A 20,731-nucleotide genomic window follows, 5' to 3' on the forward strand; every position below is an offset into this window, starting at 1 on the left:
TATATAATTCCATCCTCACCAAGATAAACTTTTTATTAGCAAAAAATGATAGAAGCTCCCTTATTTAATAAGGTTGGGACCCATAATAGTAGATTAATTCAAAGTTTCCATTAGGGGAGAAAACCTAAAAAGTGCTACATGTACACGTTTAATTTTTTTAAAGATTTTTTTATTTATGCATACAAGAACTGGGGTGCAGGCCAGTGGTGTGGGTGAGAGAATTCACCAGAGACAGAGTGGGGAGCAGAACAGGCAGACTGACTGAAATACACTGCTGAGGGGAGCAGCAGGCGAGCGAGCAGAGGTCTGCTGTGCCATGTGGTATGGTATCTCCCTGGCTGGGGCTCGAACTCGTGCTGCAGTGACTTCGGATAGCTCCATAGGTTGCGTCTTAATCCCTTGTGCCACCAGGAAGGCCCTACCTTTAATTTTTAATTTTAATAGATCTATGCATAAAGTTGTCAATATTTTAATACAGAATCAAATTATGAAAGCGTAATCTCCATAGAAATAGGAGGCTCCAGGTTCCCTGCCCCATCTGAGGAAGAATGGAGCTGAGCAGCAAGGGGAAGCTAGAAAGAACTTGGGAAGGAAGATTTTTTTTTTAGGATTTATTTATTCATGCATACAAGAAATGGGCTACAGGCCAGATGCGTGGGAGGGTGAGAGGATTCACCAGAGACAGAGCGGGGAACAGAACAGGCAGACTGACTGAAATACACTGCTGAGGGGAGCAGCAGGAGAGACAGGAGAGGCCTGCCGCGCCATATGGGATTCTCACTGGCCCGGCCAGGATCGAACCTGCACTGCAGAGGCTACACACAGCTTCATAGCACTGCGCTCAATGGCCTGTGCCACTAAGGGAGGCCCCGGGAAGGAAGATTTGAAAGACTTGGAGGTCAGTGGAGCAGAGACATGTGAAGAAGCCTCACTCGCTTCTTGGCCTTGATTTGCACCAGGGGTTTGGGGGACATGGAAGAAGACACTTGAAAGAGATGTGGGTGAAAGTGACCTATGGGGAGGCTGACAATGGCAGCCTTCATCGCGACTTGTATTTTGATTTTGCTCCTTTACTTCCAGACTTGCCTTGTTCCATCTGCCCCTTTCCTATGTGTCCCCACCAGAAGGTAACAAGGATTTGTGGAAAGCTTTTGGGCTTCAATGGCCCTGCCTTGGGCCAACCCTGTTTGGCTGGGCATTTACCCACAAGGGGAAGAGTAACTTTGAGTATTTTATTGGAAACTGTTATCCTTTCTTCTCTTCTCTCTATTGTACACTGATTCTATTAAACTTCCCTTCTATTGACAGTCTTATGCACTAGGAGTATGTTTTGTCTTAATGCAGCAAATGGGGGAAACTATTTAGAGCATCCAAGGTTTGGGGGTCTTGGGGTGCCCCTCAGCCTGCATTATATAAATTCACTAATTGGAGATTCAGGTAGAAACCATATCAGTGATGCATTTCCCCTGACTACTTTCACTTTCTAGCAAATAAAAACTGGGACGAAGCAATGAGATAACTGAGTAAGAGATTTTACATACAAATAGACAGTAACTGTTTAGGTGTCTCATTCTTGAAGTGCTTTTGCTTATTCAGAGAAACAACACTTTGAATATTTACTTTTGGAGCTTATATGTATTTGTTTAAATTCTATAATTACAAGAACAAATGACTTTCAGCTCGCAGTGGACATCAGTCAGTGGGATTTACTGGAGTACCAGAGAGTGTTAGCTTATCAGCTGATGCAAGTCAGCTAAGGCAGTATCTTAATCTATAAAGTAGGTATCCTAGTCTCAGTGCTACCAAGCTATCGCCAGCCACTGCAGCATGAGTTCGATCCCAGGCAGGCCAGGGAGCAATCCATATGAGGAGGCAGACCTCTTCTGTCTCGCCCACTGCTTCCCTCAGCAGTGTATTTCAGTCAGTCTGCCTGTTCTGTTCCCCACTCTGTCTCTGGTGATTCCTCTCACCCCCCACACCTCTGGCCTGTACCTCATTTCTTTTATGCATAAATAAATAAATATTAAAAAAAAAAAAAAGATGTCCCAGGCCAGGGAAAGCGCTCGATGCTACCCACCCACCTGGACCCTATCCCCAAACGCGGTCCAGACACTCGACTGGGCCAGGCAATCAGCCCTGGCTCCCTGCCTGCAGCACTGAGAGAGCTGCAGCGTCGCTTCATCCTCTTGTCAACCAAATTGTCGGCTTCTCCCAAGACCTAGCAGGAAGGCAATCTCTGTCGGCTCGGGAGGCCAACCGCGGCTGTTACAACTGCGGCGTCCACCAGAGGGCAGCACTCAAGGTTTCCTCAATTAGGGAAACGCTAACGCACACGCAATCGATGTATTTCGGCCCCCCGCGCTTGCCGTAGCGCCAGGTAGTAAACAGGAAGTGGGGTTCTTCATTTAGGAATCTGTATTCGTGGGGAACAACACAGTGATTCGAGTGAGGGGCGTCCACTTCCTCAGTTGCTACATTTTCAGGGAGTTTGTACCCCGGCTCCATTTTTGTACCCCCGTCGCCTGTCTGCGCTAGCCGAGGCATTTTGTCCTGAGCCGGCTCCCACCTCCCTCTCTCCCGAGGGAGCCATGGCCGAGTACTCCTACGTGAAGTCCACCAAGCTCGTGCTCAAGGGAACCAAGGCTAAGAGGTGAGGACCCCCCAAGTTCGCCCGACACACGCTTTCCCGCTTTTCTGAGCAGCCTCTGCCCTCGCCACTTAGGCTCCCAGCGCTGGGCCCGGCCTCTGGACCTAGGAGAGGTGCTTGCAGGGGGCGACCTGGCGCAGGGCGGTCAGGGGGTCCGGGAGGCGACGGAGCCCCGAGGCCCCTGGGAATCTTTTAACAGTCTCTCCGGGCCCTCTCGGGCCTTCTTTCTGGTCTCGCCTACTTCTGTAGTCACGCTCTCTTCCTCTCCTCGTTGTCCTCTGTCTCTGAGTGACCGTCCTTACACCCCTGCCCACCAGGCTCAGGTGTTCACACGTGGGCTCGCCCAGGCTCCAGGTGTCCACTACCAGACCCGCGCCCACGCGCCCTCCGCTTTAACAAATCAAGGCCACAGGTGATGGCCACAAAGGCTAGTAGTGCAAAAAGCCTGATTAGCTCATTTTCCCTCCAGTGCTGGACTCAGTTCCCACACCTGTACAGACCTGGGGAGACCTGGGCAGAGACCAGGGAATAGCCCAGAAGCTGCAAGTTTGGGATCTCTGAGCCCCTTCCTCCCAACCCCACTCGTGACCTCAGCTCGTGAGGACTGAGTTAAGTCTGAAAACACATTCATGACAATAACAGTATTACTAGTCATTATTGTCACTGTCATCTCCTTCCTAAAGAAAATCTGCATAGATTTTTTTTAATGCAATATACAGATTGGAACTGGGCAGAATCACACGGATTAAGGATATGACTTTTGATAGGGATATGGACTCAACTGTGGACTCCACCAGTTACTAATTTTGTGATGTGTGGGATGCTGGTTAATCTCATTGGCTTCCATTTGGTCACTATAAAGAGGAAATAATGATACGCAAAGAATTATGAGGATTGTTCACTTATGTAAATTGATTGACGCATAAGTGAGTTTATTAAGGAATTGAGACTGGACTATAGTCTGGGTACAGCATCCAAGTAACTCTAGAAAAGTTGTCTGAATTCGAACTCCATAATGATTTTATACAGTCTGCAAGGAAAACGTTTAATACAGTTTTTAAATGATTTTTACAGAAGTCGGGAGTTGTCTAATGTATCTATATGATGTTGCCTAAATTTACAGGAAGGAGAGAGACGTGAACTTCAGAAAACTTACTTTATGATGGAAAAATGTAAACAAGCATGTCTTAAAATTATATCATAACTGTGTTAACATAATATATATATAACAGCAATCATAATAAATAGTGATAGTCACTTTCTGTGTTCCAAGAACTGTACTAAACAACTTTGCATATTAGCTTTTAAAAAAAAAATTCTTGAGAGGTTTTTTTTTTTTTTTTATAAATTTTATTGTTATATTCCCCATACAATTGCAGCCCCCCATTCTGACCCCAATCCCTCCCCTCCCACCCCCGCCCCCCTAAAAGTGTCTCGGTTCATAGTTTTTTGTTGATTTTGATTTTCACTTTCTTATAGTTATTCATTTTCCTGGTCCCTTATTTAAGTTTTCTAGATTCCTGCTATGAGTGAGACCATCCGGTATTTTTCTTTTTCTTTTTGGCTTATTTCGCTGAGCATGATCCCTTCCAGCGCCATCCATGTTGCAGCAAATTGCATGTGTTTATCTTTTTTGAATGCTGAGTAATATTCCATGGTATATATGTACCACATCTTCTTGATCCAGTCATCTATTTTTGGGCATTTGGGTTGTTTCCAAAGCTTAGCTATTGTAAACAGTGCTGCTATAAACATAGGGGTGCAGGTGTTCTTTGGAATTGATGTTTCTGTGTCCTTTGGGTAAATACCTAGGAGTGGAATTGCTGGATCACATGGATGCTCTATGTTTAGTAGGTCCAGAAATCTCCACACAGCTTTCCACAGTGGTTGGACCAGTTTGCACTCCCACCAACAGTGCAGAAGAGTTCCTTTTTCTCCACACCCTCGCCAACATTTGTTGTTGCTAGTTTTTTTAATATGTGCCATTCTCACTGGTGTAAGATGGTATCTCATGGTAGTTTTGATTTGCATTTCCCTGATGACAAGTGATGTTGAACATTTTTTCATATGTCTGTTGGCCATTTGCATTTCCTCTTCAGAGAAGTTTCTTTTAAGCTCTTCTGCCCATTTTTTGACTGGATTATTTTCTTTGTTGTTGTTGAGTCTCATCAGCTCTTTGCAGATTTTTGTGATCAGTCCTTTATCATTAGTGTTGGGTGCAAAAATGTTCTCCCAGTTGGTGGGGTTTCTCTTTGTTTTTGTTATTGTCTCTTTTGCTGTGCAAAAGCTCGAGAGGTTTTTTTTTTTAATTGAGATATACTCCATATACCATAAAATCCACCCTTTTAAAGTACAATACATTGAGGGGGTTGGGGTTTTTTTGGTATATTCACAGTAACATCTAGTTGCTAAATATTTTTGTTACCTCAGAAGGAAACCCTTTACCCTTTAAGCACTCACTGCTCTTTTCCCTAATAGCCCAGTCCCTGCAAACACTAATTATCTTTCTAACTATGGATTTTCCTGTTCTGACTATTTCATGTGAATGGAATCTTATAATATGCAGTCTTTTGTGTCTGGCTTCTTAGTGTAACATTTTTAAGATTAATCGATGTTGCAGCATATGTCAGTACTCATTTCTTTTTATGGCTAAACAATATTCCATTGTATAACTAACACATTTTGGGTAATATGTCCATTCATCAGCTAATGGACATTTGATTATATTTCCCCTTTTTTGGTTGTTATGAATAATGTAGTTATAAATATTCTTTCACAGATTTTTGTGTGGACTTGTTTTCTCTTGGGTATATATTTAGGAGTAAGATTCTTAGGTTGTATAATAATTCTGTGTTTAACTTTTTGAGGAAACCCCTAACTTTACCAAAGTGACTGCACCATTTTACATTCTCACCAACTATGTGTGAGGATGTACATTAACTCAAAATTTTCACAATAACCTTAAGTGTTGAGATAAAAGTGTTAACCTAGGGCCTCCCTAGTGGCGCAGCTGGTTGAGTGCTGTGCTGTGAAGCTATCCACAGCCTCTGCAGTGCCCGTTCAATTCCCGGCCAGCCAGGGAGAAACCCACATGGTGTGGCAGACCTCTCCTGCCTTACCCGCTGCTCCCTTCAGCAGTGTCTTGAGTCCATCTGCCTGTTCTGCTCCCCATTCTATCTCTGGTGAATTCTCTCACCCTCCCACACCTCTGATCTATACCTCAGTTCTTGTATAAATAAAAATAAAAATAAATTATTAACCTAATTTTATAGGTGGAGAAAATGACTCTCATAGTGATTAAGTAATTTCTACAGAAATCACAAACTATGAAATGACAGAATCTGGACTCAAAACCAGGCAGTCTGGCTCCATAGTCTATCCTCTTAACAATAACACTGTGTATGCTGGATCAGAAAAACCTCTCAGAATGAGAAGAGAGTATATCGTAAATCAATAATTGATAGATCAACATATAGTTTAAAAGACTTCCTAGATTCCATCTTATATTTACCATGCATATCAACATATCTAAACTCACTTATAAAATTACCTCCTATAGGGCTTCCCTGGTGGTGCAGGGCTTAAAGTCTCAGCGATATCAAGCTATCGCCATCCACTGTGGCATCAGTTTGATCCCCTGCCAGGGAGCTAACCCACTTGGCGCAGCAGACCTCTCCTGACTCACCCACTGCTCCCCACACTATCTCTGGTGAATCCTTTCACCGCCCCCCCCACCTCACCTCTGCACTTCTGGCCTACACCCCAGTTCTTGTATTCATAAATAAATAAAAATAAATCTTAAAGAAATAAAATTACTTCCTATAAAGAGCACCAGGGACTATGGTGATGGTCACATGGTGGTGGGAGAATTATGGGGATGACAAATGAGAGCAGAAATCAAATATTTCACAAAAATGAACAGCGATGTAAGGAAATAAAAAAATAATAATAATTATCTACTATAGTAAGAAGAAAAAGAGTAAGGATAAGAAGAGAAAGAGAGAAGAGGATGAAGAAACACAACTTGATATTGTTGGTGAGTCAGTTTTTAATGATTTATTCTGAGAAAAGTTAACATTTGTTGAGATTCTATTAAAAAACATTTTCATGGAGATGAGTAGTAAAAAAGAAAAATAGAAGGAAATCTGAATTATTCATATTTGTCCTAAAGTGTGTAAATACTATTTATAGTTGTAAGATTCTTTTTATTCTCCAGGGCAGTAGATATCACTGAAGCCTTTTCTTCATTATCAAAGCCAATCATGAGAAAGAGGAAACATTAGCCTTATTTAATAAGCACCGTTCATATGGTTAGTATCCCAGGGATTTTGATACATAAACTTAAGGGCCTTATATAGATAAGTGCTATTTAGCTGTGTAAATATTACAATTTTTTTTTGCATGTGTAGTTATTTTAATTGCAAAGCCACTGATTTGTATGTCCCAAAAAGAAATACATCCAAAGTAAAAAAATGATTTTTGTCTACTTTTTTCCATTTAGTCCTGCTATCCTTCCACACCTACTTAAAAGCAGTTAATTTCCTTTTAAAACTTGGCAAGTTGCATTTTGAAACATCGTAACTGGTATATCAAAAATAGGTTTTCAAAAGTAATGAAAAAGATACTCTCATTCAGGTCTTAAGTTTCTTGCTCCTAGTGTTCACATTAATAAATCTTACAGTCCTGTGAAATATTGTGACAGATGTACATGTGCTAAAGAGCCTGACCACCTGCAAAAAGCCATTCAAGCCTCTGCTGCTTTATTAACCAGTACACAAGTACATAAAGACTTTTCATTTGCTTAATGGAATTTTTTAAATAGCCAAAAGTTTTTAATTTTTATAAAGCCTAATGAATTTTTTTTTCTATTGTAACTACTGCCTTATTTCTCCAGTCCAAGAAATCTTTGCTTTTCCCAGGATCATAAAGATAGTCTTGTATATTTTCTTTTAGATAATTCATTGCTCTTTTTTTTTTCCTTACTGATATCGAGTTAAATAAACTTTCCCATTAAACTGCTTTGTTATCTTTGTCAAACTTCAAATCTTGGTCTCTTAGTCAGCTTCAAACTTGAGTTGAGGTTATTTGAAGATCCTTTGCTCCTTTCAGGCTTGATTTTTGTTTTGAAGTATTAGGGCTATTTGGTCTTACCCTTAGAACTAAACTATAGCCTTTATTCTAGGACATGGTCCCCATGGGGGCCTCACTCAAATGCCCAGCCTGCTCAGTATCTTGTGAGTAGCTCATTCCACTCCACTGTCTGCCAGTACTTGGTGACCTCTGGTATCTTCACTGAGCTCTCAGCAGCAGCGATCACTGTACTTGGCCTTATGAAATCTGCCCAGCACATGCACAATCCTGTCATTAGCCAAGGAACTACTAGGAATCCCCATGTATATTTCTGGGGTGTCCACCTTTGTGCAGTTCCCTTTTGTCAGTACTTACTCTGTAAATTTGTCATTTTGGCACTACAGTCTCAGGTGAGTGAGATCGCCTTGCTCTTCTTGGGCTCTGTCTCCCTGCACTATGGTTGATAAACTGACATTAGGAAAAATCTTGAAGTGACTATGAGGTCCACCTCATGTGTTTCCCTTTTCTCAAACATTATAATCTTGTTATGCCTGTGTTCCAATACCTAAAAATAGTTTTCTCACATATTCTGTCCAGTTTCCTAGTTGTTCATGGTGGAAGCTAAGTCCAGGACCAGTTAATCTGTCTTGACTCTTTATCCTCCTATTTTCTTTCATATTCCTGAACTCCTAAGATTCCTGTGTAAGTAATGATGTACCTGTTGCTGAAAAAAAAATACCGAGCTTATTTCTTAAGCTGTGTTGATGACTCCACACAAGGACTTGAAGGGAAGACCTAACGCCAGAGTGGATTGTAAATAGGGTGAAAGAGTTTGTGCCTTTCACAAGGGAAATATCAAGTCTGAGCAATAATAGCAAGGGGCAGCTCTGTAAGAAACTAGCTTCAGTGAACTCTGCTAGGTTAGGAAGTGACTGAACTTAACAATTGCGTAAGTTATGAAACTTCCAGGTACTGCAACCAAGTAAGCTCTGTGTCAGCTTACTGAAGTAGTTCCTTGAAGGGTACTTAGACTAGAATCTATTTCCAGAGCTAAGATGTATGGCCCCTTTGAGCCAGGTGCATAATTATGGCAGAGATTTCAAGGGGACCTTTAACACAGAGGCATTGGGTCAGCTGAAGGTGAGGTAAATCACTGGGCAGCACTGGGAGATGATTAGCTTAAAGAAAGGGCTTTCATAATAAAAGCTTTCTCTATTCTTTAGTATCTGCTGTAGTCTTACTACCAGAGAGAGTGGGTGTCATGACAATATTTTGTCAACTTCCATGGCATTTAAACTAGGACATTTGTAATTCATTATTTAGAAAATGTGTGCTCACTCCTTTCTCTGTGTTAGACATCAGTTATCAAAATAGTCCTGGGCCCTCTCCTCACAAACTATATCCTCTTAATAGACAAATAAAAATTTACAGTGTATGAACAGCTTTGTTCTATGATGTGACACTACCTAGAAGGAATACCTAACAGTCTGCAGAAGGTTTAGAAAGGAATAACTGAATTCAAATCTTCTGCCCAATTTTAATTAGGTTGTTTGTATTTAAGTTTTAAGCATTCTCTATATGTTCTGAATAGTAATCCCTTGTCAGAGGTGATTTATGAATATTTACTCCCTTTAGATGGGTTGTCTTTCTATCCTATTGATAGTATCCTTTGATCCACCAAAGTTTTTCATTTTAATGAGTCCAATTTGTCAGGCTTTTGTTGTTGTTTGTACTTACTGTGTTATAGTCAAGAAATCATCAATAAATCCAATGTCATGAAACTTTTCCACGTTTTCTTCTAAGAGTTTTATAATGCTAGCTTTACTTTTAGGTCTTTGATGCATTTTTTAGTTAATTTTTATTTAGAAAATCAAATTTTTGTATGGTATAATTAACTCAAATTTTAAATGAAAGTTTTTAAACTAGTATCTTTTTTTTACACACATGACCATGCACTTTTTTCCTGGAAAAATTTAAAGTAAATCACAACTATTATGTTACTTTACCCACAAATATATAAAAACACATTTCTTATAATGATATTGTCTCTCTTCTTCGTTCTGCTTTATTCTTTTTAAATGCATATTATCAGACCTAAAAAATTAATGCAGATTTCTTGGTATCATTTACTATCCTATTAATGATTGACACATTCCTGCTCTAGCTAAACCACAATATAGGGGAAGCCTTGAGACCAGTTTTTCCCATTAAAATATAAACTCTTGCAATGACTGCTTAAATAGACTCTAGAGTTTAACATTTCTACTGAAGAGCTAGATATTAGTGCAACACACAGTAGTTTTTGATGATTTTTTTTCTACTTTGAAATCATAGTTTAAGGTCCTCCCTGGTGGCGCAGCGGGTTGAACACAGCGCTGTGAAGCTATCCTCAGCCTCTGCAGCGCCAGTTCGATTCCCGGCCAGCCAGGGAGAAACCCACATGGCGCGGCAGACCTCTCCTGCCTGGCCCGCTGCTCCCCTCAGCAGTGTCTTTTGTCTGTCTGCCTGTTCTGCTCCCCTCTGTCACTAGTGAATTCTCTCACCCTCCTGTGCCTCTGACTGTACCCCAGTTCTTGTATAAATAAATAAATCTTTAAAAAATAAATAAAAATAAAATTATAGTTTAAAATACTATTCTGAAAAGATTTTCTTAGAGGGATACATAAATAACAGGTTATAATAGTTATCCTTGGAAATTAGTCATAGAGGGCTGGGGGCTGGAAAGGGAGATACATCATATGTACTACTGTCTTATAAAGAACCAAATCTTGATTTTGGTGCTAGTTATCCTACATCTCTACATATACATACAAAAAAAATTTTTGAGGGCCTCCCCTGGTGGTGCAGGCGGTTGAGCGTAGCACTGTGAAGCTGTCCGCAGCCTCTGCAGCGCGGGTTTGATCCTGGCCGGCCGCAGAGATACTCACATGGCAGGCAGACCTCTCCTGTCTCTCCCGCTGCTCCCCTCAGCAGTGTATTTCAGTCAGTCTGCCGGTTCTGTTCCCCTCTCTGTCTCTAGTGAATCCTCTCACCCTCCCACGCATCTGTCCTGTACCCCAGTTCTTGTATACATGAATAAATAAATCTAAAAAAAAAAATGGAAAAAAATTTTTTGAAAATAATTATAACAATAGCAGTGACATGAACTTTGTATAAAATCTAAATTTATAATTTTATTTTTTAGGAATCTGGTGGACAGTAACAAACTTTGGTGAAATTTCAGGAACCATAGCAATTGAAATGGATAAAGGCACCTACATACATGCACTTGACAATGGACTTTTTACCCTGGGAGCGCCACATAAAGAAGGTTTGTGTCTGGTAGAAGCAATGGGAGGGCAAAAGCCATTTAAACTATATATTTTATAACATTCATTCACTTAGGCCAAATTTAACTCATCTCAAGTATATTTCAAAGGAACAAAGCCATTGTATCTGACTCTTCCATTTTTTTTTCGTTTCTCAGTATTTCCGAATTATTGGCAACTCCTATTCAGTAAAGTATTTGAAAATACTGTACAGTTCAAGAAAAGTATCTATGGAAATCAAAAAGAACATGAATAATTTAAATAATAAAAGAAAACCTGGTTCAATCAAATGTTTGAATTCCTATATTTTTCAGACCTTTTGCTAAAATTAAAATAGAATATAGTTGCCAGAAAGAAAAAGAAAAATACCGGATGGTCTCACTCATAGCAGGAATCTAGAAAACTTAAATAAGGGACTAGGAAAATGAATAACTGTAAGAAAGTGAAAATCAAAATCAACAAAAAACTATGAACCAGAGACACTTTTTTGGGGGGTGGGGGGCGGGAGGGGAGGGATTGAGGTCAGAATGGGGGGGTTGCAATTGTATGGGGAATATAAAAATAAAATTTATTATTTAAAAAAAAAATAGAATATAGTTAACAATTTGAAGTCTTCCTTCCCTTTAGCCCATCAGAGGAATCACTACTATACAAAGAAATCAGAAGATAGAGAAGTAGCATTATTTCATCTGAATGGCCATTCCTTGAATAAATTAAAACATTTAGATTTGTGTCTATTAGCGCTTATTTGTACAGACAAATAATGACTAAATAGCTTTGCTGATCTCTCTTGCTAAAACTAACACGAGTTAAAAAGATAAAGTATATCTTAATATGTTTATATCATAATACAACTGTATCATAATATTCTTATATTTAATTTTGAAAGAAAAAGTTACATTATTTTGAAGCTAGAAAATATCTTTGTATGTATATTTACAACAAATTTGAAATTTATCTCAAAATGTTTTTTTCTCCTGTAGCTGATGAGGGCCCTAGTCCTCCAGAGCAGTTTACAGCTGTCAAATTGTCTGATTCCAGGTAAGCTTGAGTTGCACTATCATTAATAATCCTTTATTTTATTTTTTTTTATTCTTTTTTTTTTTTTTTTATAGAGGCATGCTTTATTTATTTGTTTGCTGGTTTGTTTGTTTGTTTTTTGTTTATACATGCACTGGGTACAGTCAGAAGCGCGGGAGGGTGAGAGAATTCACCAGAGCCAGAGCGGGGAGCAGAGCAGGCAGAAGGACCGAAGTACACTGCTCAGGGGAGCAGCGGGCGGCAGGAGAGGTCTGCACGCCATGTGGGACCCTCCTCCGGTGGCCGGGGAGCAGCCGGGGATCGAACCGGCGCCGCAGAGGCCGCGCGCAGTTTCGCAACCCAGCGCCCAACCGCTGCGCCACCGGGGAGGCCCAATAATCCTTTATTTTTAAATTTAATTTCATTTAAAAAGATACTATCTTAAACCACAGAGTAATTTTTATTTCAAAAGAAAAATGCCTTTTTTGAAGTGAGTTTTATGACACTGTATATCTTATAGTTAGATATTATTTTATTAAATTACATTTGAAATAACTGTGTCCTCCAAAGAGACTCACAATTCTAGATAAAAGCATACATTCTGATTCTTAGCAAGATCAAATAGGGTATAGATTAGAAAAATCATGCGAAGAAAACAAACATAAGTCAAAACCTGATCTGATATTACTGTGATATGTAAACACAGTGGTTAGGTGTCAAGAAATAAACAGGATAGAAAAAAAAGTATTTTTTAAACTAGCAGAAAATGTTACATAATCATAAGAACCAAAGAGATGTTTTGCTCACTATTTTCCAATCATAAACTGACCAACTTTTTCTCATAATGCAAAAGTATAGAGTGATATACTTTGGGCAATAGAAACAGAAATTGAATTTCACTATGCTAGTCACATCAACAAGATAATGATGGGTCTAATCATTAACCTAAAATAAATATCATATCAATTCTGGCATCACAAGGAATTGGTAAACTAAAAAATTAGAATCACAGTCAGATGATTTCTATACATTCTTTGAGTGTCCAGTATGTATGGTGAAAGATTTTTAATTAATAAAAACAGAAGAACACACACTTTTTTTTTTCTTAAAGATTTATTTATTTATATAAGAACTGGGCTACAGGCCAGATGCATGGGTGGGTGAGAGGATTCACCAGAGACAGAGTGGGGAGCAGAAAAGGCAGACTGAGGAAATACACTGCTGAGGGGAGCAGCGGTTGAGCCAGGAGAGGTCTGCTGTGCAATGTGGGTTGCTCCCTGGCCGGGATTGAACCTGTGCTGCAGAGGCTGTGGATGGCCTCACAGCGCTGTGCTCAACTGCCTGCGCCACCAGGGAGGCCCCTTCACAGGTGGTTTGATGGCAGGAATTTTTATGGGGATTACATCTGAGGGGAGAAATCAAACATCATACATAAATGAACAACAATGTAAAAAAATAAATGTAAAAAAAGAAAGATACTCTCCTAATTGGAAGGTAAGAATGTAAGTTGATAAAAATTTTTTGTGAAAGCAATTTGATAACATGTAACAGGAACTTTAAACTAGATACCTTCTGATCCAATAATTCCTATCCTACAAAACTCTTCAAAGGAAATGTTGGCAATTTTATGTATAGAAAGGATATAGCAATACTGTTTATAATAGTAGAAAAGATTAATGTTATATAATAAAATGTATTTAATATTAAAATGTATATACAACTATATTGTCCAATATGGTAACCACTGAGCCGCGTGTAGTTTTTGACACTTGGAATATGACCAGTCTGAATTACTATGTATATAAACACATTTTTATGTTCCATATTTAGTTTTCATTCTCCACATTTTTAATATTTATCTATTTTATTAATCTGAAGAATTGCCCTGAAATCTGGCTATGGAAAATACCTCGGTATTAATTCAGATGGGCTCGTGGTTGGACGTTCAGATGCAATTGGACCAAGAGAACAGTGGGAACCAGTATTTCAAGATGTGAGTATTATTTTTGTTTGTCTTTAAAGTTAATTTTTCTTCAAACTGAACTGTATCTGTTATATTCTCAATGGATCTTTTAGCCAAAGGAATCAATTCTCTTTCATCTAGTTAGAATTAGTCTTACTAATAGAATATACTAAAAATATTTATTGTGTTGGTTATCTTTGAACAGAAAGATTTTGTTTCCATTCTTTTTTTATTTTCCAGGTTTCCCCCAAATTTGTTTTTACTTTTAGATGGGGGAGGGGAAATTAGTTTAGTCTCCAGACTTAAGAGTTCTTTTGTAGATATCCTCATAACTACTTTTTGTTGTTTTGTTTAGGGGAAAATGGCTTTACTGGCCTCAAATAGCTGCTTTATTAGATGCAATGAAGCCGGAGATATTGAAGCAAAAAATAAAACAGCAGGAGAAGAAGAAATGATAAAGGTAGTCATGATGGTTTTCTATAGACTCTAATACATGTCTTGTATATGATGTGATTACACCTCTTTAGAGTGTTGTGGTCACTCACATCTGAAGAGGTGTGAACCTGTTCCCCTGAATCATAAGCAGTGTTGTAAATCTATGTTATTGCACTATAAAAAATAAAATGTTGGATAATCACTTACTTTTACTTTAAATATTTCTCATAGCATTTTACGTTATGCTCCAAAATTATTTTTAACTATAAATCTCATAATTGAGGCTTGTTTGTACCATGTTGTAGAGAAATTACTACATCTAAGAATTACCTGGCTGCTATCTCCTTCCAATAGTGTTTTTTTCCTGAGTAATTCCACATGCTTTTTAGACTTATAAATAGATAATATACCTTTCTGAAAATAGATAATTATTGGGCCTCCCCTGGTGGTGCAGGCAGTTGGGCGCCACACTGTGAAGCTGTCCCAGCCTCTGAAGCGCCGGTTCGATCCCAGCTGGCCGGCGAGGGTCCCACATGGCGTAGGAGACCTCTCCTGTCTCACCCACTGCTCCCCTCAGAAGTGTATTTTGTCACCCTGCCTGTTCTGTTCCCCGCTCTGTCTCTGGTGAATCCTCTCACCCTCCCACGCATCTGGCCTGTACCCCGGTCCTTGTGTGAATAAATAAATCAATCTTAAAAAGAAAAAAATAAAAATCATTTATTTCTTTAAAAAAAATAATTATTCACTTTTCAAATATGTTTTAAATATTAGCATATAAAATTGTCTCATCCTTCCATAGTTTTCTATAATTTTTTTTTTAATAAAAATATGAATGTTTGAGGGCCTCCATGGTGGCGCAGGCAGTTGAGCTCAGTGCTGTGAAGCTGTCCTCAGCCTCTGCAGTGCCAGTTCAATCCCCACCGGCCTTGGAGCAACCCACATGGCGAGCAGACCTCTCCTGTCTCGCCCGCTGCTCCCCTCAGCAGTGTATTTCGTCAGTCTGCCTGTTCTGTTCCCCACTCTATCTCTGGTGAATCCTCTCACCCTCCCGCACATCTACCCTGTACCCCAGCTCTTTATAAATAAAAAAAAAAACTTAAAAAAAAAAAATATGAATGTTTGCATCTTTCTACTTTTTACCCTGAAGTTAACTTCCTATACATACTATTTTAGACCTTGATTTTTTTTTCTTAACAATGCATATTAGAGATTTTTCCTCTTTTAGTGTATAGAAAGTTTGGTTTCTTTTTAATACCTACATAGTATTTCATTTTAAAGGAAGTACCATAATTTATTTAGTCAGTTCCTTATAGAGAGAAATTTAGGTTAGTTCCAGTTTTTTCTCTTGTAAACAGCATTGCAGCATCATTTTGAATATGCATCATTTTATAAGTATGGAAGTCTATCTGAAGATAAATTTCTGAAAGTTGAATCACAGGCCCAAGGGGTATATGCATTTGTAATTATGTTAGATATTGCCACATTGCTTTCCATACAGGGTATACTTACACTCCCACCAGATTTTTAAAAATTTGCTTAATACTTGAGCCTCCATGTTACTAATCACTGTAAAAAATATATATAAAAGTCATAATCAGTACTATTTCTAGAGCTTTAGCCTTTTGATAGATCACCAGTGACCTCTGCTTACCTGGAGCTGTAGCAGGAAGTTACTTGTTCTTCATTTTTGCTTTTACCATGTTGTAATCCCCAGAATCAAATATTTTTTGCCCTTTCTGCAATCATTTTCTTAAGAATTCTGAACCTCCATGTTTTTGTTCCAGACAAGGATACCTTACTTTTAATTTCACTCCTTCAACTTTCTTTGGACTAATCACTTTATCTTTCATTTCTTTCTGCTTCTTCCCCCCACCCCAGGCTGCTTCAGGGGCTTTCATGGACATACTGCTCTTTCTTACCCTGCTTCTCCCTTAATTTTATTTTCTGAATGTTCCTGATTTTCATAAGTCATTTTTATAGTCTCTAAGTACTTATTTTATCTTGAAAATATTACTAATCTTTTTAAGCATGTGATAATACTACTAACTATTCGTTCATCTTACCATGTGCAGTTAATTGAAGAAGAAATACCATTCTAGACAATACAAGAATTAGAAATTTCAATAGATCTTCCATAACTTTTTTTTTAATTTTTTTCTTTTTTTTAATTTTATCTTTGAATATTTTAAAATCCCATTTGTTTAGCATCACATATGAAAGCTGGAGTGATATTGCATGTTTTTGTCTTTTTTTTTTTAAGATTTATTTTTATTTATACAAGCACCGAGTACAGTCAGAAGCACGGGAGGGTGAGAGAATTCACCAGAGCCAGAGCAGGGAGCAGAGCAGGCAGAAGGACCAAAGTACACTGCTCAGGGGAGCAGCGGGCGGCAGGAGAGGTCTGCGCGCCATGTGGGACCCTCCTCTGGTGGCTGGGGAGCAGCCGGGGATCGAACCAGCGCCGCAGAGGCTGCAGGCAGCTTCGCAACCCAGTGCTCAACCACTGCGCCACCAGGGAGGCCCAGATCTTCCATAACTTTTTATAAGGCATTTTCACTGCCAAAATCACTAATAATTTCAATCTATTTTTTTTAAAGATTTATTTTTTTATACAAGAACTGGGGTACAGGCCAGAGGTGCGGGAGGGTGAGAGGATTCACCAGAGACAGAGCAGGGAGCAGAACAGGCAGATGACAAAAATACACCGCTGAGGGGAGCAGCGGGTGAGACAGGAGAGGTCTGCCACACCATGTGGGTATCTCCCTGGCTGGCCAGCAATCGAACCCGTGCAGCAGAAGCTGCAGACAGCTCCACAGCACTGTGCTCAACCCACTGCACCACCGGGGAGGCCCCACATTCTGACCTGTTTTAATCAGTCACTTCATGAAGTTCACATGAAAGAGCTAGACTAGATGAGACAGGATGTGTACCCAGGCCCAAGAAATTCTAGAAACTACTTATGCATTCCATACCACACTTCTCAGGAAATAAGTCATTAGAAAACACTAGTGGGTTTTTTTTTTTTAATTTTATTACTTATATTTAATGTTGTGAAGTACCTGTCAAAGTTCCCTGGGTTTATTTGGTTAGTCAAGTACCTGGAAGCTCTGAGCAATGATAATCCAGCACTTGTTCCACCTTGCCTTTTACATCACAGGCTCTGCTCATCTGTGTCAGCCAAGTCCTAGTCTTATCTATCAGAACAGTAGTTCCCTCCAACCAAAAGTAGTATTGTATCATAGGACCTGGTCTGAATTTCCCCAGCTTTTCTAGGGAAAACCAGACCTGTAACTCACATATCCTTGGCGAGCGCTTTCTAAGCATCCTTGGAATTAGACTCTGAGCCACAGAGATCACTTTGGAGATGTGGGTACTTTGGATTGGAAATTGCAGGGTCATTGTACCTGAATTCTGCCCCCTTCCTTGCCCCACTCAGTTTATCCTAATTGTTGTGTCTGTATCAACAACAATTATGGCATTTGATGGCATATATCTGTCAAAATTTATGAGGCTATCAGGATTTAAAAGAGGAGATTCAATAGGTAAAAGCAAATTGTGTTTAATGTATTTTGTAAAAGCTTGGACAAATTAAAATAGGCACTATCCTAAACTTACAGTGTTATAAAAAGAAACACTATCTACCAGGGATAATTTGATCCACCTTTATTTACTTTGAAGACAAAATCACATTGGTTAAATTATTGCCTAATTTCAGTGGATCTGATTTGTAAAATGTTTATCGAATAATTTTCTCTTTGGTATTTCTGGTGCAAGGGTTCTGCAGAAACATGTAGTGTCAATTATTAATAAAAATTACGTAAATTGTATCTAGAAACTGTCTTTTTCTGACAGGTTTGCTAAGTTAATTGTCTCTTCTTTCATATGGAATTAACTTATTTTTATGTGATAAGTAATGTGGAAAGGGGGAAGATAAATGTATAACCTGTCGGGTTCTCGGTTCTCGTTTTCAATATCCAGATTAGATCCTGCGCTGAAAGAGAAACCAAGAAAAAAGATGACCTTCCTGAAGAAGACAAAGGAAATGTTAAACAGTGTGAAATCAATTATGTGTATGTATCCTTTACCTTTAGACCTACAGATTTGGCCATGAAGTACTTCTCAGAGCACCTAAAATAAAATGCCTGCAGGACAAGATGAGGCAACATAATATAGACTCTAGGACAAAGCATTGAATTGAATGCTTTTCTTAAGGCATCTGTGTTCCTAATTATCCTGCTTGCTTTCAAAGTTCAAGTCAGTTGGGTTAGCCAAGTCTCCCTGTTCATTAATAAATTGGCTGTGATTGCAACCTGCCGGGACATAATGCCAACCAAGTACTCTTTCATAGCCACTACATAGGGGATTCCAGCCCCTAGTATAAGTGGCATTCTGTAGTGCTACTCAAACAACTGCCCTCTTGATGATGGGGCACTCAGGCCATCTTTGTACTTGAAAAGGTGTGGTTTATTAAAGAAATACAATTAGATTTTTTTTACTAACTGAAAAACCTTAAAAATATTTGTAAGTTTATCAGTAAGCATGTATAATAAAAATCTGAGAATTTTAAAGGAAGATACTTTGTTTGCAGTAAGAAATTTCAGAGCTTCCAAGACCACAAACTTAAAATAAGTAAAGAAGACAGTAAAATTCTTAAAAAGGCCCGAAAAGACGGATTTCTACATGAAACACTTCTGGACAGGTAGGCATATTTTCCCTTATTTCCACTAACTTTCAGTAGCCAAGCTAGAGGGCATATACAAAGTCAGTGTTCTTTTTAAATCACTAGAGGTTTTAAATGTTTGTCTTTGTTTCTAATTCATGGTAATATTGCCTAAAAGGAAATGTTAGGTCTGGGGAAAGATTGCTAAGAAAGAGTATCTAAAAAATAATAACCAGATTCTTAAGTATTTACTGCACTTATTTATTGCAAGAACTTCAGGTTTCACTAAAACTATTTCATAATGAATAGACCATCATGTTTTTATAACACTTAGAACTGGATTAGAAAGTAGTTTGATTAATGTCAAAATTCTGTGTTTTCTATTAGAGTGCTATAGATTATTAATAATGAGAAAAAATAAATAAAATTGAAACTTTTATTAAATTGGATTCAGAGGTGTGCAAGATACTTATCATGGCCTATTACTAATATCATTACTATTCCTATTACCATTAGGTAAGTAAGATCCTGGATTTATAACATAATAGATAGAGAGGTTTAGCTGTACCAGATTAAGAGAGAATTTGGTAATCTGCCACTCACTCAAATCCGTGTTACAAAATCAACCTTAAAATCTTTATTTGTTTACCTTAGTTGATAAAGACACTGTTCTGCCCTGTATTTTCTGTTAACTCATTGATCAAGTTGTTACATGAAGTTAGTAAATTATGTAAGAGTGTTTTCCAGCTAAGCATGTGTCTAGTTTTAAGAAATAAAAAATCAGATATGAAAAATAATAGGGTCTATCTCCTATAACTTTTATCACTTAGAAAAATACTACATTGCCATCTTGTTAAATAGAACTTTAGGCCATGCTTAAATTCAGGGATAATTAAATTTGCTCTTATGGATTAAAAAGCCCTTAGGCAACATTTGTTAAATATTCAAAAAGATCTTCATAAGAATAGAATCCATTTAGTATGAAATATAATATTGAAAAGCAAATTTTAATTAAAGTAAAATTTTAATATTTTAATATGAGTGTTGTGCAATATAACCAAAATTGAAAATACAATTTCTAAGCATGAGTTTATATTTAGTAGCAGTTGACTATATCTGGGCATGTTTCACATATGTTAATTTTTACTAATTGTCTTTATTTAAACAGGAGAGCCAAATTGAAAGCTGATAGATACTGCAAATGACAAGGATTTTTGTTACTAATTCTCCTTTTGTTTTTTCTGAATAAAGTAATCAGTGGAAGTGAATGGGGTTTTTTTGTTTTTGTTTTGTTTTGTTTACTGGGGTGACATTAGTTTACAAAGCTATGTACATTCCAAAATTACATTTTCTCACCACTGACTTATTTTACTTAGCATAATCCCCTCAAGGTCCATGCATGTTGTCACAAATGGCAAGAGGTCACCTTTGTTTGTGCCTGACTTGTATTCCATTGTGTATCTATGCCACATCTTATCCATCCAATCCTCTGTCATTGGACATTTGGGCTGTTTCCATATCTTTGCTATTATGAATAGTACTGCAATGACAATATGGGTGCATATGCCTTTTTGAGTTAGTGTTTACATATTCTTTGGGTAGATACCCAAAAGTGGGATTACTAGGTC

At 38.3% G+C, this 20,731-nt stretch overlaps 1 protein-coding gene across 1 annotated transcript; it reads left to right on the forward strand.

The window, feature by feature from the left end:
* Window positions 1-2,588: 2,588 nt before the first annotated feature.
* FRG1 (FSHD region gene 1) lies at window positions 2,589-20,308 on the forward strand (the record flags this gene model as incomplete). Its single annotated transcript, XM_084231445.1, has 9 exons — window positions 2,589-2,650; window positions 6,613-6,683; window positions 10,902-11,027; window positions 12,009-12,066; window positions 13,924-14,038; window positions 14,364-14,468; window positions 18,422-18,513; window positions 19,032-19,142; window positions 20,272-20,308. 9 exons carry the CDS (start codon window positions 2,589-2,591, stop codon window positions 20,306-20,308), a joined length of 777 nt encoding a protein of 258 aa, XP_084087571.1.
* Between the last annotated feature and the right edge of the window lie 423 nt (window positions 20,309-20,731).

The sequence above is a fragment of the Talpa europaea genome (genome assembly GCF_964194135.1).
Source record: "Talpa europaea genome assembly, chromosome: 4".
In the NCBI taxonomy this organism is placed as follows: Eukaryota; Metazoa; Chordata; class Mammalia; order Eulipotyphla; family Talpidae; genus Talpa; species Talpa europaea.